Genomic DNA, 26033 nt, shown 5'->3' with positions numbered 1-26033 from the left:
TGCAGTATGACATGATATAGCCTTTAGGCCTGAAGTTTTGATAGCAGGTCTACTTGATATGGGGCTTGTGGAAAGTTAATGCTCCAATGTCTTTGCCATCAGTTTGGTAATCATTCTGGGCTACAATGCCAATATGCTCATGAGTGGGTTTAATGCTCATGAGTGAAACCTACAAAACTGATCTGATGATAATCTAAATCAATACAAAGTTCTTGTGTTTTGTTTGCTTCACCATGAAGGAATGAGTATTATATGCAGTTGATAGGATATGTGACTAGTGAAGGTGGAGCCTAACTCACGTACAGTACATTGATAAATTACATATTCAATAAACACCTTCATAAATTCAGTTTCAGACATTTACAAGCTGAAAACAGTTCAAAAATATTTAAACAAAAATTAGCAATTTGCAATAACATACAGTGATTACAGTGATCAAGGTTATTAGATCTTATAAAGAAGGGAAAAATAACTTCAGCCCGTCAATAAAAGAAAACATCAATGGTTTTGCGGAATAAATTGAAAACGTGTTCAGAACCACATAACATTATGGCTTGCCCTAATATTCCGTCTGTAATCTAGAAAATGTTAAGTTTTTCCATATGCAACTGTTCATCCTTGAACTCTGTCAAATATTTGAAGCAGATTTGAAAAAAGTAAGCACAATTTCCATTTGGATATACGTTTTTAAGTCAAGTTTTCCAGATAACAAAAATAGCTCCTAGGGAAAAAGTACATAATAGTTCAGTCAAATAACTCCCTGAGTAATCAGAATTTTACCAACCCGTCTTCATAGTTGAAGCCACTTCCGCTCTCTGTTTTGTCGTGGATATCCTTAGCCCTTTACTTCTACATCTGGCTATTTGGAACAAGCAATAGGCACAGTCTGATTTTAATTACATAATTTTGCAAGACTGTTTGCTCTGGAATCATTCTTGGATAACCTATTTTCTCTGAGTAATTTAACCAAATATCACTTGCTCTGAATAACAGGGTAATACTTTCATCTGGAGTGCACTAAAATAAGTAATTTCAATGATAATAACTTGAATATTTACAGGCATATACTGTTGGCAACATCTTGTGTGATAAAATATATGCAAGAATGTCTTGCATTGAATATCATAAACTTTCAACTTTTTTAACATTTGCATTCTTGATTCCTGAATATAGCAGCAAATGCATCATAGTCCCAAAATCAACAATATTGAGAAATATACGCATTTGTGTAGTTTGATTGATGAACTTTACTTGACCCCTTAATCTTTTATGCATTAAAAGTAAAATTCTCCTTTCTTTGATACATAATTAGCTGTTTTTATCTTATGTAGTACATCTTCACATTCCTTCTCAAAACAGAAGTTTATAAGGATGCATAAAGAAAAATGCTTGTGCTGTAATTTTGAGTGAAGAGAGTCATATATGTTGTCATGGTTTTTACATTGTTCAAATGATGTGCAACCCATCCACTGTATTGAACACTTCCTCCCTCTGTGGATCGATTAGGTGAAAGAATTCCATTAGGTTCAGTCTAATGCCTCTGTTGAATGGGTTATGAAAGTGTCCATCCTTGGTATGAAGATAACTGTATCTCTTCTGATTCATATGTTCATTTATTGTTAAATTAAGTGCAGCCATATAGAACTGTAAATGACAGAAAAAAATTCATCAGCAGTATTTCAAATGCAAAAAAAACTTGTTAAATTTACAAAGTTTTAATCTTTAGACTGTTGGTCATAAATCATAGTTAGAATTCATTTTCTACTTCAGCAAGTAATTCTTTTAAAATTAAAATGTTCATATTATTAAAGCCATAATTTGAACCACTGTAGTCCTTGTATAAATAGTGCATCATTGTATGATTATGTTGTTCAGTATCCAGTGATAAGCAAGCTGACATTTGCAATATGTATCCCAGAGTCATATTTATTGTAATCAGATGCACTCAAGTTATCCACTGAACTGCAGAGTCTCAAACAATATGGCAGCATTTTATTGTTGTGCTTTTCCTTTATAACCTTTAAAGTATGAGATTAATACAGAGGCAGAATTGGCAAGAAGCAAACAACAAGAGTAAAAGGAAAACAGCAAGAGTTAAGCAGAATGAAAGGAAATGTTGAAAAAGTAAATAGAAGAGTTTAACTGTGGTAGAAGTAGCATGTTGTCCTTTACTTCCATTGAGATTCCCAACTTGGGGTCCATGGACACCTTGCTTAATGGTGTTGGTCCATGGCATAAATCAGATTGGGAACCCCCGAAATCTTAGAAGGAGAGTACAATGCGATGCAGCTACCATCTGCAGCACTATTGACAACTGATGAATTTCTTGGTCCAAGTAACTCTTTTGGAACAAATTAATGCTTGATGTAGAAATAACATATAAATCTCCTCATATCTAGTACATATTGTATCTGGTGTGGAGCAAACACTATTTAAAGCTATCTTTGTGGTACATATAATTGAATTGAGAGTATAAATGTAAAAAAAATGCATTGGAGGTAGACCTAAACAGGCATATCACTTAAACCTGAAAATTTTGAATTTGCCCTAGTGCTAGTTGCTTAAACCAAAGGAAAACACTAGAGGGCAACAAAGTCAGCATAAAATGAAAATAGTTATTTATCTTGTGTTTGTTACAACTCATAATTTAATTATCTTGACTCAAGCAAAATGTTTACTTTGTGAAGAATATAGAGCAGATACAGTATTTTTTTTTAATCCTGTGATCCCTCTGGAAGCTGCTTAAGGAGGGTGAATGAGGGCCCAATTCAGCTCAGATATTTTACATGGAATGATCTGCCAGAGAAAGTGGGGAAGCACAAGAATGAAAAGGAACTGGTGAAATAAAAACTGCAATGTTAAAGACCAGAATATCACTTACATATATGCCAGTCATTATTGCTGATGTGACTGCAATAACAGACAGGAATATGAAGCCGATTCCAATGACAATGCTGCGTCCCATCTCATTAAACCAATCCCAAGCAAGATAGATTCCCATCACACTATTAAGGCACATTGTTGCTAGGAAACCCAAAAAATAATTCCTGTAAAATATACAAAAAGTTTATAAAGAATATTTAGTAGTGGTAAGTAATACATGTATTCCTTTCGTAGATTGTATTTTATTGCGCACAGTTCCAGCTCACATGGTACTGAGCTTGTGTATCCCAGAATCTGAAATTCCTGACTGAGCCTATCTTGGATCAAAGCAGTGAGGCCCTGCATGTGTGCTTCAAAAAGTGCCTAAACTACACATCTTGACATTTAAAACTTGTTATCTTTTTAAATGCAGGTACAACATTGGCATCTTCCATAAGAGAGTAGAAACTTTTCAGTCCACAGTAGGCAAGACAAATCCAATCCTGTCAATTACAATCATATGAATCAGCTCTCAATCATCAGCAAGGTTACTGACAATGTGATCAAACAGCACCTACTCTCCAATATTCTGATCCCTGATACTAATCTTCAGCACTTTGAAGAAACTAGGCTCTAGAATTCAATCAAACATTGGTCCAAGCCTATTCAGTCCAATCAAGCATTGGTCCAAACCTACTTAATACGACTATCCAAGTTTTTGGACCATTTGTCTTTCAACTGGTTTAGTCACTACATCAACATAAAATAGATCATTCTACAACCACAACTTGCCCTCTTGTATTAATACCAGATTTCTTCAGAATTCAGAATGCTCAGGTAAATGCCATGAACTGTGCATCCTCTGAATACAAGGATTTTAACATTTGGGGTTAGCTAGCAGAAAGTATCAACTGACTGTTTAATGCAAATGACAGACAGAATGTGGGATTCCTGGCAAAATCAACACTTATCACTCAGTTCTAATTGGCCATGACAAGGGAATAATGAACTGCTACTCCATGAAATAATTACTCTGAGATTGCAGTAAGGAGCGAGATTCCACATAAGACATAGGAGCAAATTAGTCCATTTGGCCACTGAGTCTGCTTTGTCATTCAATCATGGCTGATTTATTTTTCCTCTCAACCCCATTCTCCTGCCCTCATAACCTTTCCCACATAAGCTGGATGAGAACTTGCATATGGTGACAATCCCATGTCTCAGCTCCTTTTCTTTTTGGTAGAGGCAGCATCAAAGAGGTTTGGTGAGCATTCTATTCTTCATATATTTGCACCAACAGTGCACCTCGATCGATAAAATAAATGTTTAAGGTATCTAAGTACCTTTCTCAATTCATTAATCTGAATGACATTGAACTTCTGGACTTGTTGGAAATGCACCTTATGCAAGGTCAGAGTATTTCACCATTTTTCTGTCTTCTACTTTGTAAATGGAAGGTGAGCTTTGGGAAATTAGGAAGTGACTCCAGTATGCTATATGCCTCAGTATTTCTACTCTTGTACCAATGAAGTTTCTGGTCAAAAGTCAAGTCAAGTTTATTGCCATTTAACTATATACATGTATATAACATATATAATCATATAATCTGTATAGAAATGAGATAATGTTTCTCTGAACCAGGGTGTAAAGCACAGTAGTATACATCACACAGAAAACACACAATAACTTATGAAGGTAAGAATAAAATCTACAGATGAACCACATATTAATAACAAATTAAAGTGCATAATTAAATATTGTAAGGTATGGAACAAGTTAACTGGTGACACTTAAAATGCGATGCAGCAGGGAGCTCTGAAGCCTCATGGTCTGAGGGTAGAAACTGTTTCCCATCCTGATCGTTCTTATCTTAATGAATCAGAGTCTCCTGCCTGATGGGAGAAAGTCAGAGGACACTGGATGGGTGGATGGGATCCATAATAATACTAGGGGCCCTGCGAATGCAGCACTCCTGATAAATAACCCTAACGCATTTCCAGTGATGAAATAAATGATAATACTAACATTGGATTTCAGGGTCTGGTCATCAGTTGTTTTCCTATCGGAAACAATCATTTCCAGATATGTGTAATATGTCGATTTTTAGTTCCAGCCTAACTGTTGTCATGTCTCACCACCAGAAACAGTACAGACTATTTCATTACCTGAGAAGTTGCAAAGAGAACTGAATACATTGCAATCAGCAGTGGCCATCTCCACTTCTGACCTTTGACTGACAAAGTATCACGACAGAAGCAGTTGAAGATAGTTAGACCTTAGACTGTGCTTTCTTGCAGCATTATTAGTTGAGCTGTCAAGTCGTTGGTGTTAACGTACTTGATTAAGGCAATTGTGATACTACTTTTAACATATTAATTACTCTGCTCAGGGAAAGGTTGCTCCAGAGTCTCAAAATAAAATGTGTTGGATAGCACCTTTACAAGGTCACTGATAACCTGACATTTTGTCTCTGACATTCCCTTCCAACAGACAAGAGGCTGAACCTATAATTACACCTTCAATGTTACGCTCCGGCTTGTAATGCTTGCACAGCCTGTACTGATCAAAGCAACTGGACTGAATGGAGAAACTAAATCAAAATGACCCTAAAGGGATCTAGGACTTGACTCTCTCCAGATGCTGGGCAGCAGGAGCATTTAGAGACAGAGGGAAATGGTTGGGATGAGTAAGCACTAAGAAGAGGGGAGAGACAAGGATGTGGTGGTGTGATGGTGGACAGAAAGATAGATGGGAGAGAGAGAGAGAGAGAGAGAGAAAGGCAAAGGAAGAGTGGTGAGAGAGTGAGAAGGAGAATCAGGAAGAAAGAGGGGAATGTATTGAGGGGCAGGGGGATACCAGAAAGTCTCAACCTTTCTCATGCATGAAATCCAAGCCTGCCTGAATTGAGAAACACTTGGGCTCAGTTTGATTCATTGCCTACTCTCCGACTGTTGGCTCAGAACTGCAGTCCCTCCACCTTCCTCTTATTCTCTCCCTCTTTCCGATCTTTTTCTTTTCCACCAATCCACATCCATCACCACCCCTTTCTTCCTGCTCCACTCCCTCCTTCCTCTATCATCACTCCATCACTTACCCTCATTTCTCTCCTACGTGAGTTCTCCTTGTTGTACAATGCAAAAATATTGCTATTCCAGTACTGTTTACGATGGGATTAGGAGCATAGTTAACGTTTGATCACTCTATTATCATTAGCCTCAGGCTGTCTGTCGGCAAAGCACTCTCATCAGTTAGCTCTGAGCCTGAATATGGGTGGAGTACACGATAATGACAATGGACTGGCTTTTTTTTAACTCTGTACAAACACTAAGATGGAAAAGGAAGTTGTGGAAGAAAGAGGAAGGAGATGAGGGAAAATGAGATAGCAAACCGGGCACAGATGAGGGAAAGGCAGAAAGTCAGGATGAGAAGGCACATAATATTGTTCTGCTTGCATTCAAATCCAAGAGTAAAACATAAACTATGAGTAATCAAATGGTATCATAGAGTAACAACATAACAATGAAAGTTAAGAAGTGTGATTCAACATTACTGTACCGGTTTCTGTAGCCTACGTCGTTATAGATGTAAGGACAGTAATGATCAAAGTACTCCACACAGCGGTTAGTTACATGGCAATGCTTGGACCGGAGAGGCTTCACAATGTGGCAAGTATGACAAAGCCTCCTCAGTGGGTTCTTTCCCTGTTTCCATTCATCAAAATAAACTGCCTAAAAATAGAAAGTCAGTGATCAAAGCAAAATGTTTATAGAAGATAGCAACAAAATCAGAGAATGCTGTAAATAATTATAGCCCATCAGCTTCCATATCAGGGAAGGTATCACATTTACCTGTGGGGCTCTACATTTGTCACACGTTGGTATATTTACTTAATCTGTTAGTATTCTTTTGGAACATCCTGGCCTCTTCTGCTCAATTTACTACAACTCTGAAGTGTCATCTGGACACTTGAATATATAACTCTCTATTGCTTTATCCAAATCACATATACGGCAAAAGGCCAAGAACCAGCATAGATCTCTGGGAAATGCACCTTGAGTGTACAATTAGAATTTTAACTTTGCTTTGAATTCACCTTTATCAATTACTGCTCCATGCCACAAGGTTGGTTCTGTTCCTTCTGGTTTTATTTTTAGTTACAGTTGCTTGAGAGAAAGTTAATTAAAAGAATTATCAAAAATTCAAATGACATAGAGCATTTCTGAATTCTTCACACAAGTTAATTTACGATTGTCTTATGTAGCCAATTTCTCACGCTTTACTGTAATGTCATGAGGGTGTGTTAAGTAAATTCCTCTCACCATGCTTTTGGCATCCTCAAGAATCCAGCTGAATTATTCAGCCATGACCTTCTTTCAGAAGGTGAAATAAGTGAAATAATTATTCACTAACAGAAAGTTAATGCTTCTTTGGACATCGGAAGAGAGTAATCATATGTATGTATCCTGCAAAAATAGAGTCAGAAAGTTTGAACCTAGTCTTGTTGTGAGGAAGTTTGAACTCAGTCTGAGTCATAAGCTCTCAAGAGAATATCTGAAACGATTATTGGCACAAGTGTTAGGATATGCCTGCAGAGGCATTGCTGCTGGCAAGCAACTTGAAGGACAGTAACTCCTTAACATGGAAACAGCAATGATAAACAGAAAAAACAATTAAAAAATTGTAAACATACACGATCATTAGGGTTTAAACCTACAGATTATTCATAATGTCATCAAAGTTAGAAGTAGTGGAGTGTTGTGACAAATATTATATAAGATATAAAAAAAATTGTATAAACCTTGCACTGAATTACAGTATGTATGTGCTTAAATGGGGGGAGAGATTTTGGAAATAGCATATTCTCAAGGAGCATTTATACTATGGTTCATAGCTTCTGGTTTCCAGTGTGATTCAGTTAATAGAAGCCAAATACATTTAAGATTTATGTGCCTTGCCTCAGAGCCGTGCCTGATTTTTTTTTCCCATTGTCTGATGGATCTAGATCATTTGTGAAGTTTTACTTGGTTTTGTGCAAGGGAGGAAAATCAGTTATTACTTGAAAATGATTAACTGCAGCTTGCCACAGAGGAAAGATACAACATAAATGATGAATACTGAAAAGGAATTGGAGTTGCAGCCCCAGGGTAAGGACTAAGGGAAAGTTGTAGTGACAGATAAGTAGCAAAGTTCATCTAGGCAGATTCTTAGTGCTCGAGCATATCCCCCTTAACTTACAATGAAGCAAGTCTCACAACTATTTCAGCATGAATGGCTTATGCCAGTCCTGAAGTGTAATTAAGGAAAGCATTATCAATTATTGTTAAGTAATTACAGGCTCAAATCAGACTTTAATTATATTTAGCTAGGCATTTACAATGTGCAAATAGCTTGTAATATATTAAACATATCCAGCATTATATGTTTGACATCTTTTTAATTTAAAAATGTGGGTGAATAGTCAGCTTTTTCTCACTATCATTTATCACATTCAGGAGTATCAACTATCAGTTGTACTCACCAGCATACCTTTGGTTCTAATGAAACTAATTCCATCAGTGTTGACTTCAATCAGACTGAACATGTTGGAAACATAAAGGGTGATTGTTACTGCTGCATGAATTTAGCTCTAGAAAATAATGCTGCATTTTTCTCCTATTATACTTAAGATGAATCAGAAGGTTCGTTAATGAACTATAAGTTCCAGTGGACTTCTCAGAGAACTGCTCTTGGTAACTCACTGTAAGGGTAGTTTTCTGTACGTACTATTAAGTACTGTAAGCATTACCCAAACCTATTCTTCCTTTTGTGCTGAATTAGTCTGCTTCTCAATAACTAGAGAGTTTTAATGCAATAACTAATCATAGTCCAAATACACTGATAATTATTAGTTCTTTGACCAGAATTTTAAAAACTGTTTTGTGTTTGTTAGCAAACAACAGGAATTCTGCAGATGCTGGAAATTCAAGCAACACACATCAAAGTTGCTGGTGAACGCAGCAGGCCAGGCAGTCCTGAAGGTTAGTCCTGACGAAGGGTCTCGGCCTGAAACGTCGACTGCACCTCTTCCTAGAGATGCTGCCTGGCCTGCTGCGTTCACCAGCAACTTTGATGTGTGTTGCTTGTGTTTGTTAGTCTCAGTTTGCAGCACAGAGCCAATTAGCATCTTATGATTGTGAGTGTGAGATTCATTTTACATATCAAGTAAAAAATGGTATTTTAATTCAGCTCTCTCCATTACTATAATATTGACCAGAGTCAGTGATTTCAAAAATAGATTAACATTTATAATTCTTTAAAACACTTATTTTTACCTTACCGTTGATGAAAACACTTGCTTAGAATTAGAAGCTGTGACAGACTTGGCTACAAGCATTTGGTGAGGAAACAAGTCTTGCAATTTACTGAATGAGCAACTTCCTCAGTGCACAAGAAAGCTGATTATTATACCTTTCTGAGAGCATGATCATATTCTTCACAGTCTCTGTGAAGAAAACCAGGATTCATTAGGGAAGCATTTAGGAATAGATACCACATCAGTACATTGGAGATCAAGAAGGTGATATGGAAGCCCATTAGCCTGGAGAACGAGATTGAGACAATCTGTGCAATAAAATAGATAACAACTCCAGTTATTCATGGCAGATTAATGAACTTGGTTTTAAAACACACAGTATGTAACTTAATATTTACTACATCTTCTTAAACACACTGAGTCAATAGAGCAATAAAAAGCGAGTAAATTCTGTGGTTTGTATTTTCATATGTATTGGTAACCTAGTATTCAAGCAAACTTACTACCATTCACTTATCTCTCTGCTCATTTTGTTTAATTATAAAAAAATCAATTATTTGTGGTTCAGTTTAAATGTATATAAATTTGTCAGTAAACCATTGGTCAAAACTCAGTTGGATCTTCAATTTTTGTTAATGACAGGAAATCATCGAACTACAAACAAGCAGTTTCAAAAACATTTTTAGTGACTACAATATTCTGTAATAGAAGGTGTTCAGAATCAGAATCAGGTCTAATATCACTGGCATATGTTGTGAAATTTGCTGCTTTGCAGCAGGAAGGCTACTGGCCATGATGGGGCTGGCTAAGTTTGCACCTTTCTTCAGCTTTTTCTGATCCTGTGCAGTGGCCTCTCCATACCAAATAGTGATGCAAACTGTTTAGAATGCTTTCCACAGTAATCTGTAGACATTTGCTAGAGTCCTTGGTGACTTACCAAGTCTCCTCAATCTCCGAATGAAATACAGCCACAGTCATGCCTCCTTTGTAACTGCATCAGTATGTTGGGCCTGGGAGAGATCTTCGGAGATGTTGACATCCATTTCCACTGCTGATCCTTCAGTGAGGACTGATGTGTGTTTCCTTGACTTCCCCTTCCTGAAGTCTCCAATCAATTCCTTGGCCTTACTGATGTTGAGTGAAAAGTTGTTGTTGTGGCACCCCTCAACCAGCTGAGCTATCTTACTCCTGTACACTCCTTCATCACCAGCTGAACTTCTGCGAACAATAATTGTGTCACTGGCAAACTTATAAATGGATTTTGAGCTGTGCCTAACCACTCAGTCATAGGTGCAGAGAGTGTAGAACAGTGGGCTAAGCACGCATCCTTGCGGTGCACCAGTGTTGATTGTCAGCGAGGAGGAGATGTTATTTTCGATCCACGATGACTGTGGTCTCCCAATGAGGAAGTCAGGGATCCAGTTTCAGAGGGAGGTACAGAGTCCCAAGTTTTGGAGCTTATTGAATAGTACTGAGGGTACAGTCACAGTCATAGAAGCACAGCACAGAAACAGGCCCTTTGGCCCATCCAGTTTGTACTTGATCATTTGAACTACCTAGTCCCATCAACCTGCACTCAGACCATAGCTCTCCATACTCCTCCTATCTGAGTACCTACCCAAACTTCTCTTAAATGTTGAAATCGAAATCATATCCATCACTTGCACAGGCAGTTTGTTCCATATACTTACCACCCTCTGAATGAAGAAGTTTCCCCATATATTTCCCTTACACATTTCACCTTTCATCCTTAACCCATGACCTCTAGTTCTAGTTTCACCCAACCTCAGTGGAAAAAGCCTGCTTGCATTTAGCATATCTATACCCCTCATAATTTTGTATACCTCTATCAAATTTCCCCTCAGTCTTCTATGCTCTAGGGAATAAAGTTCTAACCTCATCTTTTCTTATAACTCCCGGCAACATGCATGTAAATTTTCCCTGTACTCTTTCGATCATACTTAGATCTTCAAGTAGGTGTGGAAATATATCTGTAACTCCATGGCAACGTGAGAGTGACCTGAATACAGCAGTTCAATCACTGCATATTTAACTTTTGTGAAAAGTAATGTAATGAAATGGGGTCTATGAAATCCTAAGGTGCTTTGCTGGTTTGGGTGAGAAAACTTACAAATGAGTTTTGTGTTATAAGCGAAAAAACTATTTTTTTTTGATGCTGTTGTCCATGTGGTCCAAAGCTATGTTTTGTCTTCAAAGTGGAGAGCTCCATTCTCAGATGCAGAGTTCGCCAAAATAACCCAATATTATGTGTAGTCAGCTGTATTTCTTTAAATTTAGAGTGAGTTGACTGAATTAATGAGAACCGTTTGTTACTATATACTTTTTTTTAGGTTATACAGTGATTTTATTTTTTTTCCCCTCAGGGTCCAGACTTAACTAGAAATAAGTTTTCTGTAATATTTGTGACTCGTCATTTTTGATTCTCATCAAAAGTCTATCAGACAAAAAAGATGGAACAATTGCATATTTTTCACAGAAGCTTAGGGTCCAAACTGTAACAAAATTCAGCAAAACTCAAAAATCCTGCCAAAGGCTTAAACCTGGAACGTGACATTCATTCTGAAGGAGTGAAAATTTTAATCGAGATGAAACAATGGAAGCTAATTTTTTGGCATAATTTTGGAACACCATTTTTCAATCGATTGCCATGGCAACGTGACAGTGACCTGAATGTAGCAGTTCAATCACTGCAATTATTTGAATAATGGTGTGAAAACTCTTGCATAAATTTGAAAAAGATGCAGAAACAAATTCATGCAAGACTGTTTCACAAAATTATCGAACAGTTTCCAGTTACCAAGCTTTAGGGAAGCTAAAAGTTTCCCATTGAAGTCATTTATGTTTGTTGCATCAGTTCCCGTTTAACTGCTATCAGAGGCAAGGCATTCAGATACCTTTGATGCAACTTTTTATCTTTGCTATCAGGAAAGTTTAAGGTGTAAGCTGATTATTGACTGAGTGCGGAACAGTTGTTTCTGGGTTGTTTTTGAATATATCTTGTTGGACATTGTTGTGCAACTGAACTTGCTGTACTTTACATTAACATAACTTTCATGACAAATTCATACAATTGAAATTCTTATGTAAGAGGACAAACCGGACAATTTTTTAAAATTTGCACAAAGTTTAATGCAAAATGACCTTTAGTCAACATTCTCTAAATTCTACATCATTTTTTAAAACTTTCCTGATCATGCCAATGACAGACTATGAAAAAGAATGTAGTGTTTTTTTTATAATTTTGATGATAGCAAGATTTAAATAAAATGCATCTGAGTAATCTGAATGTCTTGTCTTCAATAGCAGCTAAAACTGAAACTGATCCAACAAATTGACCTTTGTACTTTATTCTTTGAAAGCTTGAGACAAGTGTTTATATAAAAGGGAGGATGCCCATTCTCATGAAATTTTACATGCGTGTAATTTTTTTGATATTTTGGTTATGTAGCAACTAAAACACAATTTGAAAGAGAGATTAGTAACATGTTTAGTATTTCAGGAATGATAAAAAATTTGAAATATTATGTAGACCACCTGATCTGTGTAAATCAGTGGAAATCTAGATCCATGTTTGAGGCCATCAAGGCCTCCATATTTTGGAGTAGTTTGTTATACTGTTGATATGATGCAGAATGGGTTTCATAAAAAAGGTCATTCACCTGACATTTACCCAAAGCAGCTGTCTTATTCAGCTATGTAAAATTGGGCAACTAATTTGTACATTTGCTATTTGAGTTTCTTGCATTACTTAATTCCATGAAATGATGTTTTTTGATACATTTGTCTTCTAAATGGAGTGTGAGAAGATCCTCCAATATTTTGTTCTCCCGTACATTCAATTAGTCCTTATCTGACTCTGACTTGATTTTATCTGGACTTCTCAGCCACCCCAGCCCTGATTCCACATTGGTTGCAAGATACTATACATAAACTTGGAGTGATATGTTGGCCAATTGTTCTTCTTGGAAGCAGAGCAAGATATACATTAGATACCATCAAAGAAAGAACTGACCACTGACCACACACCCCTCAGTATTAAATGCCATGAAATTATATATTAATATGCAACAACCTTCATAATATTCCTCTATGATACTTCCTTCTCCAATCCAAATCATAATCTTAATAATCATATTAGTGCAGTTATGCATACCATAAGACTTGGGATGCAAAGGAATGGGAAATTATCCTGTATCATAGTTATCAGTAATACTTAGGCCTGGACTTTCTGCTTGGAATGGCATTGAAACTAACACTATCAATTATGTCATGGGAAGTTTGCACATGGGAAGTTAAATATCGACATGTGAAATTACTGTTAGTGACATCCTGTTCAACCACGAGATGTGTTGTTACAGTTATTGCAAATTAAATCAGCATAGAATCAATTATGCACTATGAACTTTTAATATTTATGCATTGCTGTTAAGTCAAGTACAATGAAAAGGTTGAACTGATTTACTCAGGAATAACTGATTTTTTAAGAGGCATTCTGAATCACATTTAATTCTAGCACTGAAAAGCCTATTTTTCTTGATGCCGTAATGACGCTAAATTCAGTATCATATCAGAACAGAGAAAATACGCACTCCTGATTCCTAAAAATTTGTAAGCTGCTTTTTTAATCATCGAGTGTAGAGGAATGCAGCACTGACATAGGGCCCTGAGCTCAACAAGTCCATGCCAAATAGGGTGTCCACCCTGCTAGTCGATTTCTTCGATTTCTAAGCCCTGCCTCTGCATGTACCTATCCAAGATCCTCTTAAATGATACTTTCATACCTGCCTTAACCATCTACTCCGGCAGCTCGTTCCATACACTCACCACACTCTCCATGAAAAATTTGTCCTCAGGTTCCTTTTAAATTTTTTGCCTCTCCCCTAAATCTACAGTATGCACCCTAGTTTGCATCTCCACTCCACACCCCCAACACCCCCTCCCGTACCCCAGTGAAAAGACTGTTACCATCCACCCTTTCTATGTCTCTCATAATTTTGTATACTTCCTCAGTCTCCCATGTTACGAGGAATGGAAGCATGGCGACACTTGTAGGCTGCCCCCAGAATATCCTCCGACTGTAGAAAGATGAGAAAATCTGCAGATACTGGAACTCCAGGCAACATCCACAAAATGCTGGAGGAACTCAGCGGGCCTAGCAGTGTTTATGGAAAAGAATAAACAGTAGACATTTTGGGCCAAGATTCTTAATCAGATCCTGATGACTCCTCATTCTTTGGTTACTACCCAACTGGCTCTTCTTGGACTCCAGACCTAACCTTCCAGACCAACCTTGTCAAAGGCCTTGCTGAAGTCCAAATAGACAATATCCACTGTTCTCCCCTCATCTTCCTTTTAATTTATCTCGTCAAAGAGCTAAAAGATTCATCAAGCATGACTTTCCATGCATAGAGTCATGCTGACTCTTAATCAGACTCTGTCTATCCAAATGCTGGTAGATGCTGTCCCTCAGAATTTCCTGCCGTAACCTCAGCTTACTAATGTCAGTCTGACTGGCCTGAAGTTCCCAGCACAACCTTGATACCCTTCATAAACAATGGAACACCATTAGCCACCTCCTGGTCTTTGGAAACTTCACCAGCAGATATCAATGAAGTAAATATCTCCGTAAGGGCCTTTGCAATTCCTTCTGTAAGCTCCTACAAAGTCTAAGGATACACTCGACCAGGCTCTGGGGATTTATTCACCTTAATACATTGTAAGGCTGAAAATACCTCTCTTTGGTAATATGAATGTCTTCCAAATCATCTCTACTTCTTTCCTCTATCTGTTGAGCAAACATGATTTTCTGCTCAGTTAACACCAAAGAGAATATTCTTAAAAGTCCTGCACATCCCTGCAATACAAGACGTAGTCATCCTGCTAATCTCTGAGGACCTACTCTCTCTCAAGCTACCCTTTTAGTTAAGCTAAAGCTACTTTTAACATAACCTCTTGGGATTTTTCTTAACTTATCTGCCAAGTTGAACCTGACCAGGGGGCTTAAAAAGAGGATTTTCATGGCAGTCATAGAGTCCATTCTCACGTACGGATGCGAGATGTGGACACTCACCAAGACTATGCGAAAGTCTCTAGATGGTTGCTATACACGAATGTTCCGGATGGCTCTTGACGTGTGTTGGCAACAGCACATGACGAACGTCGGGCTCTATAACGACCTACCGATGCTCACCACTAAAATCGAGGCGAGAAGACTGCAACTAGCGGGGCACTGTCTACACCACCCCGAGCTACCTGCCAGCCTAGTCATCATATGGGAGCCCAAGCATGGGAGGACGAACCCTGGGCGCCCTCCCAAGACTATGGTCAACATGCTCCTAGAAGACAGCGGTGCGGCTAATGTAGATGAACTGAACACACTGATGAGGGAGAAGGAGAAGTGGAGAGTCTGTCATTGCGCCCGACGCTGGCCCCCTAGGCCTGAGTCGATGTAGTAGTAGTAGTAGTAGTACCTGCCAAATCTATCTCATACTCTCTCTTTGCTCTCCTGGTTTCCCTCTTTAGCATACACTTAATCTTTTAATAGTCATCAAGGGATTCACTCATCCTTGATCTTCGAAATCCTCCATATATTTCCTTCATTTCCTTGACCAAATCCAAAATATCACTCATCAGCCAAGATTCCCTAAGCTTTCCTTCACCCTAACAGGAATATACTGCTTCTGGACATTTGCCATCACACTGTTAAAAGCCTCCTACTTGCCAATTGTTCCTTTCTCTTCGAACAGGCTCAGCCAATCAACCTGTCTGGTTCCTCTAAAAGTAGCCCTGTTCCAGTTTAGGTCCTTACCTGTGGACCTGACCTATCTTTTTCCGCCTCTATCTTAAAACTAATAGAATTAGTTCCTATCAGGGAACACTTCAATTACTTGCACTACCCCATTCCCTAAGAGGAGGTCCAGCATTGCACGTTCCTGAGTAGGGGCCTCTATACTGTATAATAGCTCAGGAAACTTCCCTAGGCACATTTCAGAAACTATACCCTATACAGGCCCAGACAATACTGGGGAAATCAAAATCACCCAGTAATACAGCCTTACAAGATAATTGATAACACACTGCTTCATAATATTAGAAAAGTATAGGCTACGGTGTTGGAAAAAGGAAATCATATAATGATATATTGAATGGCAATTTCTAGTAATATATTGTACATTTTGCTGGGTATCAGTTGACTATACAGTAACTTTAGCATGTCTTAATTTACTGACCTGGGTAAAATAAGTAGGGTAACCCCACAACAGCAAACAGCCATAAAAGAAAAATAGCGGTCCTTTTGATTTTCCTGGTGGGCCAAAGACCAATGCACTGTAATCAATTAGAAAATATAGATGAGATCTCTGGCACTCAGTGTTGTAAAATGTATTGTGGCTACATTTGATAAATTAATTGAATTCAAGAACCCTAGTAAGCAATAATAACAAAGTTCATATTTTATTTTGTTCAGTAAACTATCCTCCAAAGAAAATAAAGAAAATTGCTAATATTTTTGCCATTATAAACTCTTCTTTGAGTACTATTTTCACTACAGTTATAGTAAATCTAGACTATTAATTTATGTATAATACAACCAATATGGGGAGCAAAAAGATTCATGTAAATGTTAAATAAAATTATTGCTAATGCTTATGCCAAAGGGAATTTGGAAACAGAAGATTTTATGGGATTAATAGAAATACAGAACAAACCCTCAGCTGCCAGCAAGAATACTAACAGCCATAAATGTTCTTGTACAATTTAGGCACACAGTATATGAGATAAACCCCCTGAGATAGATGGTCAACGTTTATGCAAGTGTGGCAAGGTCAAGTACAACATGAAAGCTAATGTAGAGAAACACATAAGATTCAGACTTATGCTTTTACAACCTGTGTCTGATGCTCTTGAAAATGACAATAAACATATAAGCAAACAAACAACTCCATATAAAAGTAATTTCAAGTTATTGTTAGAAAAGTTTGCATGATTACAGTTTCACATAGTTTGCAAACCATCTTTCAAAATGCGCCCTACTTCAGAACATTCAAAACACCATTGGCTACCAGTGAATCTAAAATAAATACCGAATGCTGGATACTGAAAAATGATGTGATACTGAACACTGAGATAGAGTGGATGCCTCAGTATAAAGAGACATCCCTTTGAAAGTGAGATGGAGATAAATTGCTTCAACTAAAGGGGGTGAATTTGTGGAATTACTTGCCACTGGAGACTGGAGCATCGTCGTTGGTGTATTTAAGGGAGAGATTGATAAGTTTTTGATTGTTAAGGGGGCTAAGGGTTAAGGATAGAAGGTGGAAGAAAGGGATTTTAAAAAAATCAGCGATGATTGAATGATGGAGCAGACTTGATGGGTTGAATAGTCTATTTCTGCTTCTATAGGTTATAGTCTAAATAATAAAAAAATGAAGAAAAATCTGAGCAACCTCAGTTGATGCAGCACCAAGGCACTTGAATTTAAAAATCATTATATGCCATCTATTATTTGAGTATACCTGAAGACCTCTGTAATAAAGTGTTACCAAGGCAGGAATGGTTTTCTTAAATAAATATTGGGTAGAATATCGTGTTGTTTTATATCAGAACATTTCCTTTTTATAAACAATCCTGTTAATACTTTCTTTTTAAGACAGTACTTAGTTTTGAGTATGGTTAATATCTTGGGTGCGATAATAAAGAAAATAGACAATTGCTTTAATTAATCAACTATATTAAGGCTTTACTGGTCATCATTCAGGCCAAAGCAGTTACTTGACTGACATCTTATTCATCACCTGAAGCTCAGTATTCTGTGGCTGAAGTGAGTACCTTTTACAAAATGCATTATAGTGACTCACCAACCTGTGATTTTCACCATTCAGAAGGATTAGGATGGCAGGTGCATTGAAACACCACTACCTGGAAATTCCTCACCATACCGACTTGTAAGTTTTATCCAGGAACTTACCACACAGCACAGTATGTCATTACCAGAATGACTGGAAGGCATCAATAAGATGGCTCCTACTACTTTCTCAAAGTTTTTTAAGAATGGACATATCCCATTGATGAATTCGAAAAAAAACTCTAAGTTCACTGACTTATTAATGAAATTATGATGGAAACACAGGAGGATTTCCATAGAAAGCTGCATCCAATGTGTGAGAATGTGAGAAATTCAATCACTAAGCTGAGATGTATTATCTTCCCTTGTAACCAACAGTCAGTGAATGATGCTCACCCAGACTACAAAACTATGTGGTAAATGCATTGTTCTTATTTTGCTGCTTTGTCCTTATTGATAATATTAGGTTCACAGACCCATGAATCACTTCCCATACCTTCAAGATTAACCACTCTTGACAATTTGACCAATATCCTTACTGCTTTCAAAATTATAGTTCACCCATTTTCATGAGCATGCCCCCTGCTAAAACAATTTGGCTTGTCACTTCATGGAAAATCCAAAGCATGGAAGTACAAGAGGCAACAAAGAGTAGTGGACTCAGCCATTTACATGATGGGTATAACTCTCCCCGTCACTGAGGATATCTATAAGAGATAATGTCTTAGGAAGGTGAAATCCATTACTGGGGACCCCTGCCATCCAGACCATGCTCTCTTGTCAAGATGGCCATCAGGCAGGAAGGAGGTAAAGGGGTGTGAAGAACCACACTTAAAATTAAACAGCAGATTCTTCCCCACTGCTGTTACGTTCTTGAACTGACCTTAAAAAACTCTTAACACTACCTCAGACTGTATTTGTTTTTCTCTCAGCTTTTACTAATGTTATTATGTTTATTTTGACATGTAAATTAGGTATAATTTATGTTGCTTTAGGTTTTTGTTAACTTATGTTTGGCACATTTGTAATGTACTATGCTATAATGTACTATTCTGATGACTCTGCCATAGTTGAGGCTGCGTACAGGGCTACGGTAGGAAACTTCGTCACATGGTGTGAGCAGAATTATCTGCAGCTTAATGTGAAAAAGACTAAGGAGCTGGTGGTAGACCTGAGGAGAGCTAAGGTACCGGTGACCCCTGTTTCCACCCAGGGGGTCAGTGTGGACATGGTGGAGGATTACAAATACCTGGGGATACGTATTGACAATAAACTGGACTGGTCAAAGAACACTGAGGCTGTCTACAAGAAGGGTCAGAGCCGTCCCTATTTCCTGAGGAGACTGAGGTCCTTTAATATCTGCCGGACGATGCTGAGGATGTTCTACGAGTCTATGGTGGCCAATGCTATCATGTTTGCTGTTGTGTGCTGGGGCAGCAGGCTGAGGGTAGCAGACACCAACAGAATCAACAAACTCATTCGTAAGGCCAGTGATGTTGTGGGGATGGAACTGGACTCTCTGACGGTGGTGTCTGAAAAGAGGATGCTGTCTAAGTTGCATGCCATCTTGGACAATGTCTCCCATCCACTACATAATGTACTGGGTGGGCACAGGAGTACCTTCAGCCAGAGACTCATTCCACCAAGATGCAACACTGAGCATCATAGGAAGTCATTCCTGCCTGTGGCCATCAAACTTTACAACTCCTCCCTTGGAGGGTCAGACACCCTGAGCCAATGGGCAGGTCCTGGACTTATTTCATAATTTACTGGCATAATTTACATATTACTATTTAACTATTTATGGTTCTATTACTATTTATTATTTATGGAGCAACTGTGACGAAAACCAATTTCCCCCGGGATCAATAAAGTATGACTATGACTATGACTATGTTGCTTTAAAAAGTGAATTTTCACGGCATTTGTATCTGGATATGTTTGTCAATGACAATAAACCTGAACCTAAACTTGAACTTGATCCTCAACCCAACTTCTGTTGCCTTGATAAAAAATGACCACAACTGAAAGCTCCTACTATCAGATAGGAATTCTGAAATTGAAGTTGGATCTCTGCCCATTTGAACATTTGTTCTCAGTTGTCCAGTTCCTATCTTTAAAGATCCTATCTGAAAGTGTAATTTTCAGGTTTCAGATATTCTTTCCCCTGTTCCTGTAAATTCCTGTGTAAAGGTCCTTGTGTCTAAACAAGTTATTTTAAAATGACTGTTAAAAACATAGTCAGAGTAAGCTATATCAGAATTACTAAATGAACAATAATTAAGAATTACTTGTGATGGAAAAGAATCACCTTTTGCATTATCAGAACATGCTTGCAAACCAAGCATCCTCTGGATCAATAACTTTATGTCGTGCGTATCTTATTCTATCTTTGGCTCATTTTAATAAAACATTAACCTGACTCTGCTTTCCTGGCTGTAAAGGTCACAGCAGCATCAAACACAATTCCTACAGCATGCAAACACAGGAAAATAGGAAGGACACATGACTGTGCTGCAGTCGGTGAGACCTGCAAAGCAGCAAAATCAGGCACAGGATTCTCAATAGCCTGTGTAAGCATTCCCTCCCCCACCTTCCATTATTTTATGAATAGGGAATTCGACACCCCAAACAAATTGCTAACCTTCACACCTTGTTCAATAAAAGGGATGATTGATCTAAACCAACTACCTAACTTGCATTAAGAAACCACAGATAATTAAAAATTACCAAACCTGAGAGTAATTCCCAAGACATTTGGCGTTCTTTACTGATAATGTCATCCTCTCACACATACACAAATTACTAGAACAATTGCATACATTTCTTTATACTCCTATTGAACACCAGAGATGGTAATTCTTCTATGTAGTAGTTACACATATTGTCAATTTGGCAAATACTTTTAAAACAGTTTCTTTACTTTAAGGCTCAAGTATAAAACTTCCACAAATTGTTGTCATTATATTTTATTAGAAAATAAACCAAACAACTGAATTTACCTCCAATCAAATTTCAGAGCCTGACTTTTTGATAGACTGATGATGTTTTCTAAATATACAATGATATCTTTATATTGATGACCTCTTGCAAGCTTTAGAGGTGTGTTCCCACTTTTATCCTCAGTTTCCAATCCCACTCCATTCTACAACAAGAAAGAAAAGTGAGTGAAAAGTTTATTGGCAATAGTATTTTGCCAATATTTTTAAATAGTGCAGTAAAAACAAGAATCATTTTTGGAAAAGATTTGACTATGATTAAAGTTCATAATTTTTTTGACTTATTATCTTTTTCATTTTCCCGTTTGTGCAGGCTCTTGTTTGTAATAATTCTGTTGCAATTTTAGTTCAGGCTGCGTGCTCATGAGTTCTCTTCAAGAAATAAAATTGTGCACATAACGATTTGTGTGAATACTTTATAATTTGAAACAAGATATAAATGTGTTTACATTTATAACTGTTATGCAAAACTTAAATTATATTCAGTACTAAGTACTGGTAATAAGTGCTAATCTGCTGCAGGTAGTTAGCTGTAGCAGTGCAGCCGGGGAGAGCACAAAACCTTATATTCTTGGATTTAGTTTATTAGATTATGAAGACACACAGTCCTCTTTTATTGTCATTTAGTAATGCATGCATTAAGAAATGATACAATATTTCCTCTGGTGTGATATCACAAAACACAAGACAGACCAAGACTGAAAAAAACTAACCAAACCACATAATTATAACATATAGTTACAACAGTGCAACAGTACCATAACTTGATGAAGAACAGTCCATAAGCACAGTAAAAAGTTCAAAGTCTCTCAATTGTCCCACATCTCACGCAGACGGGAGAAGGAAGAAAAACTCTCCCTGCCATGCCCGACCACAGTCTGAAAACTTCGAGCCTCCGATCAGCCCTCCGACACCGAGTACCGAGCACCATCTCTATCCGAGCGATTCGACCTCAATCTCGGTCACCAACTGCAGGCAAAGCCGGGGATTTTGAGGCCTTCCCTCCGGAAGATTAACGATCGTGCAGTAACGACAGCAGCAAACAGGCGTTTCAGAAATTTCTCCAGATGTTCCTCTGTGCTTTCATGTCTGTCTCCATCAAATCAGAATTGTCCACGGCCCCTATTTGACAGATTAAGTTTGTGGCATCCACTGAAATTGATAAAAATTAAGTGTACTATTTGCTATGAGGTTCGGGTGACCATTGATCAGAATGAAAGATGAAGCAGGCTGAGGTACCTACTGTAGATAGTTCTGCGAAGTTTCAAGAGATGAGGATTATGTATTGGTAATAGTACATATTTGCAGCCCGTATTAGAATATAAGAAACCAAAGGAAGATTATTCCTTTCAAACCCTCACACCTGCCCTGCTATTCAATAAGACCATGCCTGATCTATTATCTCAGTGTCCCTTTCCTGCACTAGGTATTCTTTGAATACTTCCAGTTTCCAAAAAGTTATGTCTTGAATACACCCAATGACTAAGCATCCACAGCCATATTGAGTAGAGGATGTTGTGAGTGTGAATTGAGTTACTGGAGAGATACTGAAGCTAGATGATATAAATGGGCTTTATTCAACATGACAAGCAGGGATTCTCCTAGAGGCACTCTCCAGAGAGTCTCCCAAACTCAAAGTACCTCATAGTTCTTGTGGGAATGCTCAATAAATCCAATAACCATAATAGAATCAATGAAGAGGGCAGACAACCAGTATGCAAAAGACAACAAACTGTGCAAATACAAAAGTAAAGAAAAAAAAAAGAAATAGTAATAAAAGTACTACTAATAAATAAATAGGCAATAATATTGAAAACTTGAGATGAAGAGTCCTTGAATGCGAGTCCATAGGTTGTGGGAAAATTTCAGTGACTGGGCAAGTGAAGTTGAGTGAAGTTATCCTCACTGGTTCAAGAACCTGATGGTTGAGGGTTAATAATTGGTGGTGTGAGTCCTGAGGCTCCCACACCTTCTTCCTGATGGCAGTAGTGAGAAGGGAGCATGACCTGGGTGGTGGGGTCCCTGATGATGGATGCTGCTTTCCTGAACAATGCTTCATATAGAAGTGCTCAATGGTGTGAAGGGTTTCACCCATGATGGACTGGACTGTATCCACTATCTTTTGTAGGAATTTCCATTGAAGGGCATTGGTGTTTCCATACTAGGCTGTGATCCATCCAGTCAATATACTCTCCACTACACATCTATCGAAGTTTGTCAACATTTTAGATGTCATGCTGAATCTTTGCAAACTTCTAAGGAAGTAGATGTGCTGCTGTTCTTTCTTCATAATTACACTTATGTGCTGGGCCCAGGCCAGGTTCTCTGAAACGATAGCACTGAGGAATTTCAAGTTGCTGACCCTCTCTTCCTCTGATTCCCCCAATGAGGACTGGCTCATGGACTGCTGGTTTCTACCTCCTGAAGTCAATAACCAGCTCCTTGGTCTTGCTAACATTGAGTAAGAGGTTGTTGTTGTGGCACCACTCAGCCAGATTTTCAATCTCCCTCCTTTATGCTGATTTGTCACCTCCTTTGATCCAGCCTACAGCACTGCTGTCATCAGCAAACTTGAATATGGCATTGGTGCTGTGTCAGCCACTCATTCATCAGTAAAAAAACAAGTAGAGCAGGGATCTGAGCACACAGTCTTGTGGTGCATTTGTGCTGATGGAGATATTGTTGCCAATCTGATTTGACTGGGGTTGGCAAGTGAGAAAATCGAGGACCCAATTGTACAAGGAGGTATTGAGACCAATTATCACACAAAGGTAACAGCAAGCAATTTAATACGATTTCAATAGCTACAGTGGAATCACTTACTTGAACATTTTGAGTCTGACAATGCTAACACTGATTTACGTATCTGCAATAGGAGATGTCTCTATACCTTCAAACACTTCAATGCTGGGACAAAGCAATGCACAAAGATTGTCTATAAACTTCTGAGGACAGAGAAGCCACACACCCAACATTAATGTTGTGAGGATTGGCTCTCTGAGTGCAGAAATATCCCAACTATTCATAGAGCAAATATGCCTGTTATCATGATTGATATGTCTGGGGCAATACCAGACTGGTCTGCAAGCTTCCTTGAACACAACCACAATGGTGCAAAGATAACTTAGCCGTAGTTGCCTGGTTTGAAGTCGGTCAATTAACGTAGCTCAATTGCTTTAGGTTTAGCAGATGCATGTGAGAACATTCCACACTGTGCAAACCATATTTGTGAGCTGCCAGTCTCCTGTTGTGCACCAAGAACCAGTTTTCTTCAAACAGTTCTACTTGTTTACAAAGCCGCCCTTCAAATTGACTACTGCATGCAATTACATTATGAACTGAAGACTGGTTCCCATTTGAATTAATGCCTGGCATATTCACATACCACTGGCTGGTGGCGTAGTGGCATCAGCACTGAAATTCAAGGCAGATGGTCCTGAGTTCAAACCCAGCTGGGTCCCAACCTGGGCAGCAGCATCTACACGGAAGAAAAGCCTGGCAATCTATTTCCATATCTTGCCATGAAAACCCTGTGGACCCTATGGTCCATGAGGTCACGAAGAGTCGGACTTGACTAAAATGACTGAACAACAACAACAAAAATATTTACATACATCCATAAATCCTGAATACTTGACAGAGGCTTTCAAAGATTAACTATTTTTTGAGTGAAGAAATATCTTGCTTCTGAATGGCAAACTCATTACTTTGATACTGTAACATGATTATACCATCCCTGAGGTCACCAGTGGACATCTAAATATGTAATAACAGGGCACTTAAGAAGATAAGAATAGAATTGAGAAAAGTTGTGGAATTATGAAAAGGAAGTCAAGAGTGGACTATATTAGATCAGAAAAGAAACTGGGGCAGAATGAAGAAAAATGTTTAGAATATTGCAATCCAGCTTGTCACAGTGCTGTCCAAGAATCCATTGGCCTGCTGTGATGTTTTATATGGAAAACAATTGGACCACTAACTTTTAAAAACATTCCTATATTAGTAGGCTTTATATATCTCTTATGAAATTGTAAATATATTTTCACTGTTATATCAGGTATTGAATGAAATCTGTGGGGTCTGATCAGGAAGTGAATTCTTGACTCTTCATGTCAGATTTGAAGTTCCATCACCTGTTTTTTTCACCTAACATTACTTACAGTGAAGCTCCATACTTGAAGTGTTATGATACATAATTTTGCAGTTATAAGTGATAGGCTTTTAAACAAGAAATTAAAGTGCAATTAATAATAATTTGTATCAGCTTCCCTCAGGGATAAAGCAGGACCATAAATCCAACACAGGCTTCAACATTATAACTAGTATAACTGCAACACTGAATTCCCCAGTTTGAGAAAGATTTTCTTTTGCTGTCATAAACTGTTACATCATTGAGCAACTTTATGTTACACATAATGACTCTTCTTCTTCTCCTTCATGCGCCTTGCGCGTTATAACACTTGGGCGATCATGGCTCTCCACATCGAACAATCCCTCGCAGCGTCAATGATATCTTGCACATTTAGATTTGTTAGTTTTTTCACAATGTCTATATATTTTCTTCTTTGCCTTCCTCTTCTGTGTTTCCCAGGCATACGGCCTTGTAATGTAAGACATTCTATTTCTTCCTTTCTGATGACATGGCCCAGGAAATTAAGTTTCCTCTCATTTAATGTTCTCATTAAAGATCTTTTTGTATGGGCACATTGGAGTACTGTCTCATTAATTACCGTATCTCTATATGATATTTTCAGCATTCTTCTAAAAAAACCACATTTCTGTTGCTTCTAAGTTTCTTTGGAGTTCTGATGTTATAGTCCATGTTTTGGAAGCATGCAGGAAGATTGATCGGATGTAACATTTTACTAGCCTAAGCCTTGTCGTCATAGAAATGGGTTTCATTTTTTGGAAGTTGGTTTTGGCAATGGCAATCATTCTTTTTATTTCTACTTTACTTCTAACATCTTGCGATATAAAGCTACCAAGGTAATTAAAGCCAGTCTTTTGTTTAATCTCT

At 37.9% G+C, this 26033-nt stretch overlaps 1 protein-coding gene across 1 annotated transcript in view; it reads right to left on the bottom strand.

Moving 5' to 3' along the window:
* Window positions 1-1446: 1446 nt before the first annotated feature.
* Window positions 1447-26033, bottom strand: part of LOC140197078 (uncharacterized) — an 82542-nt gene continuing 57955 nt past the window's right edge. Inside the window, exons 5-10 of the mRNA XM_072256995.1 lie at window positions 21020-21162; window positions 16405-16501; window positions 9310-9462; window positions 6418-6590; window positions 2882-3047; window positions 1447-1644 (exon numbers count right to left, since the gene is read on the bottom strand). Of these exons, the coding sequence (XP_072113096.1) occupies window positions 1447-1644; window positions 2882-3047; window positions 6418-6590; window positions 9310-9462; window positions 16405-16501; window positions 21020-21162 (930 nt within the window). The remainder of the gene's footprint in view (window positions 1645-2881; window positions 3048-6417; window positions 6591-9309; window positions 9463-16404; window positions 16502-21019; window positions 21163-26033) is intronic.

Source organism: Mobula birostris, chromosome 4, assembly GCF_030028105.1.
Source record: "Mobula birostris isolate sMobBir1 chromosome 4, sMobBir1.hap1, whole genome shotgun sequence".
Lineage (NCBI taxonomy): Eukaryota > Metazoa > Chordata > Chondrichthyes > Myliobatiformes > Myliobatidae > Mobula > Mobula birostris.
The sequence above is the reverse complement of the archived record's forward strand: the minus strand, read 5'-3'. Positions and strand labels throughout refer to the sequence as shown.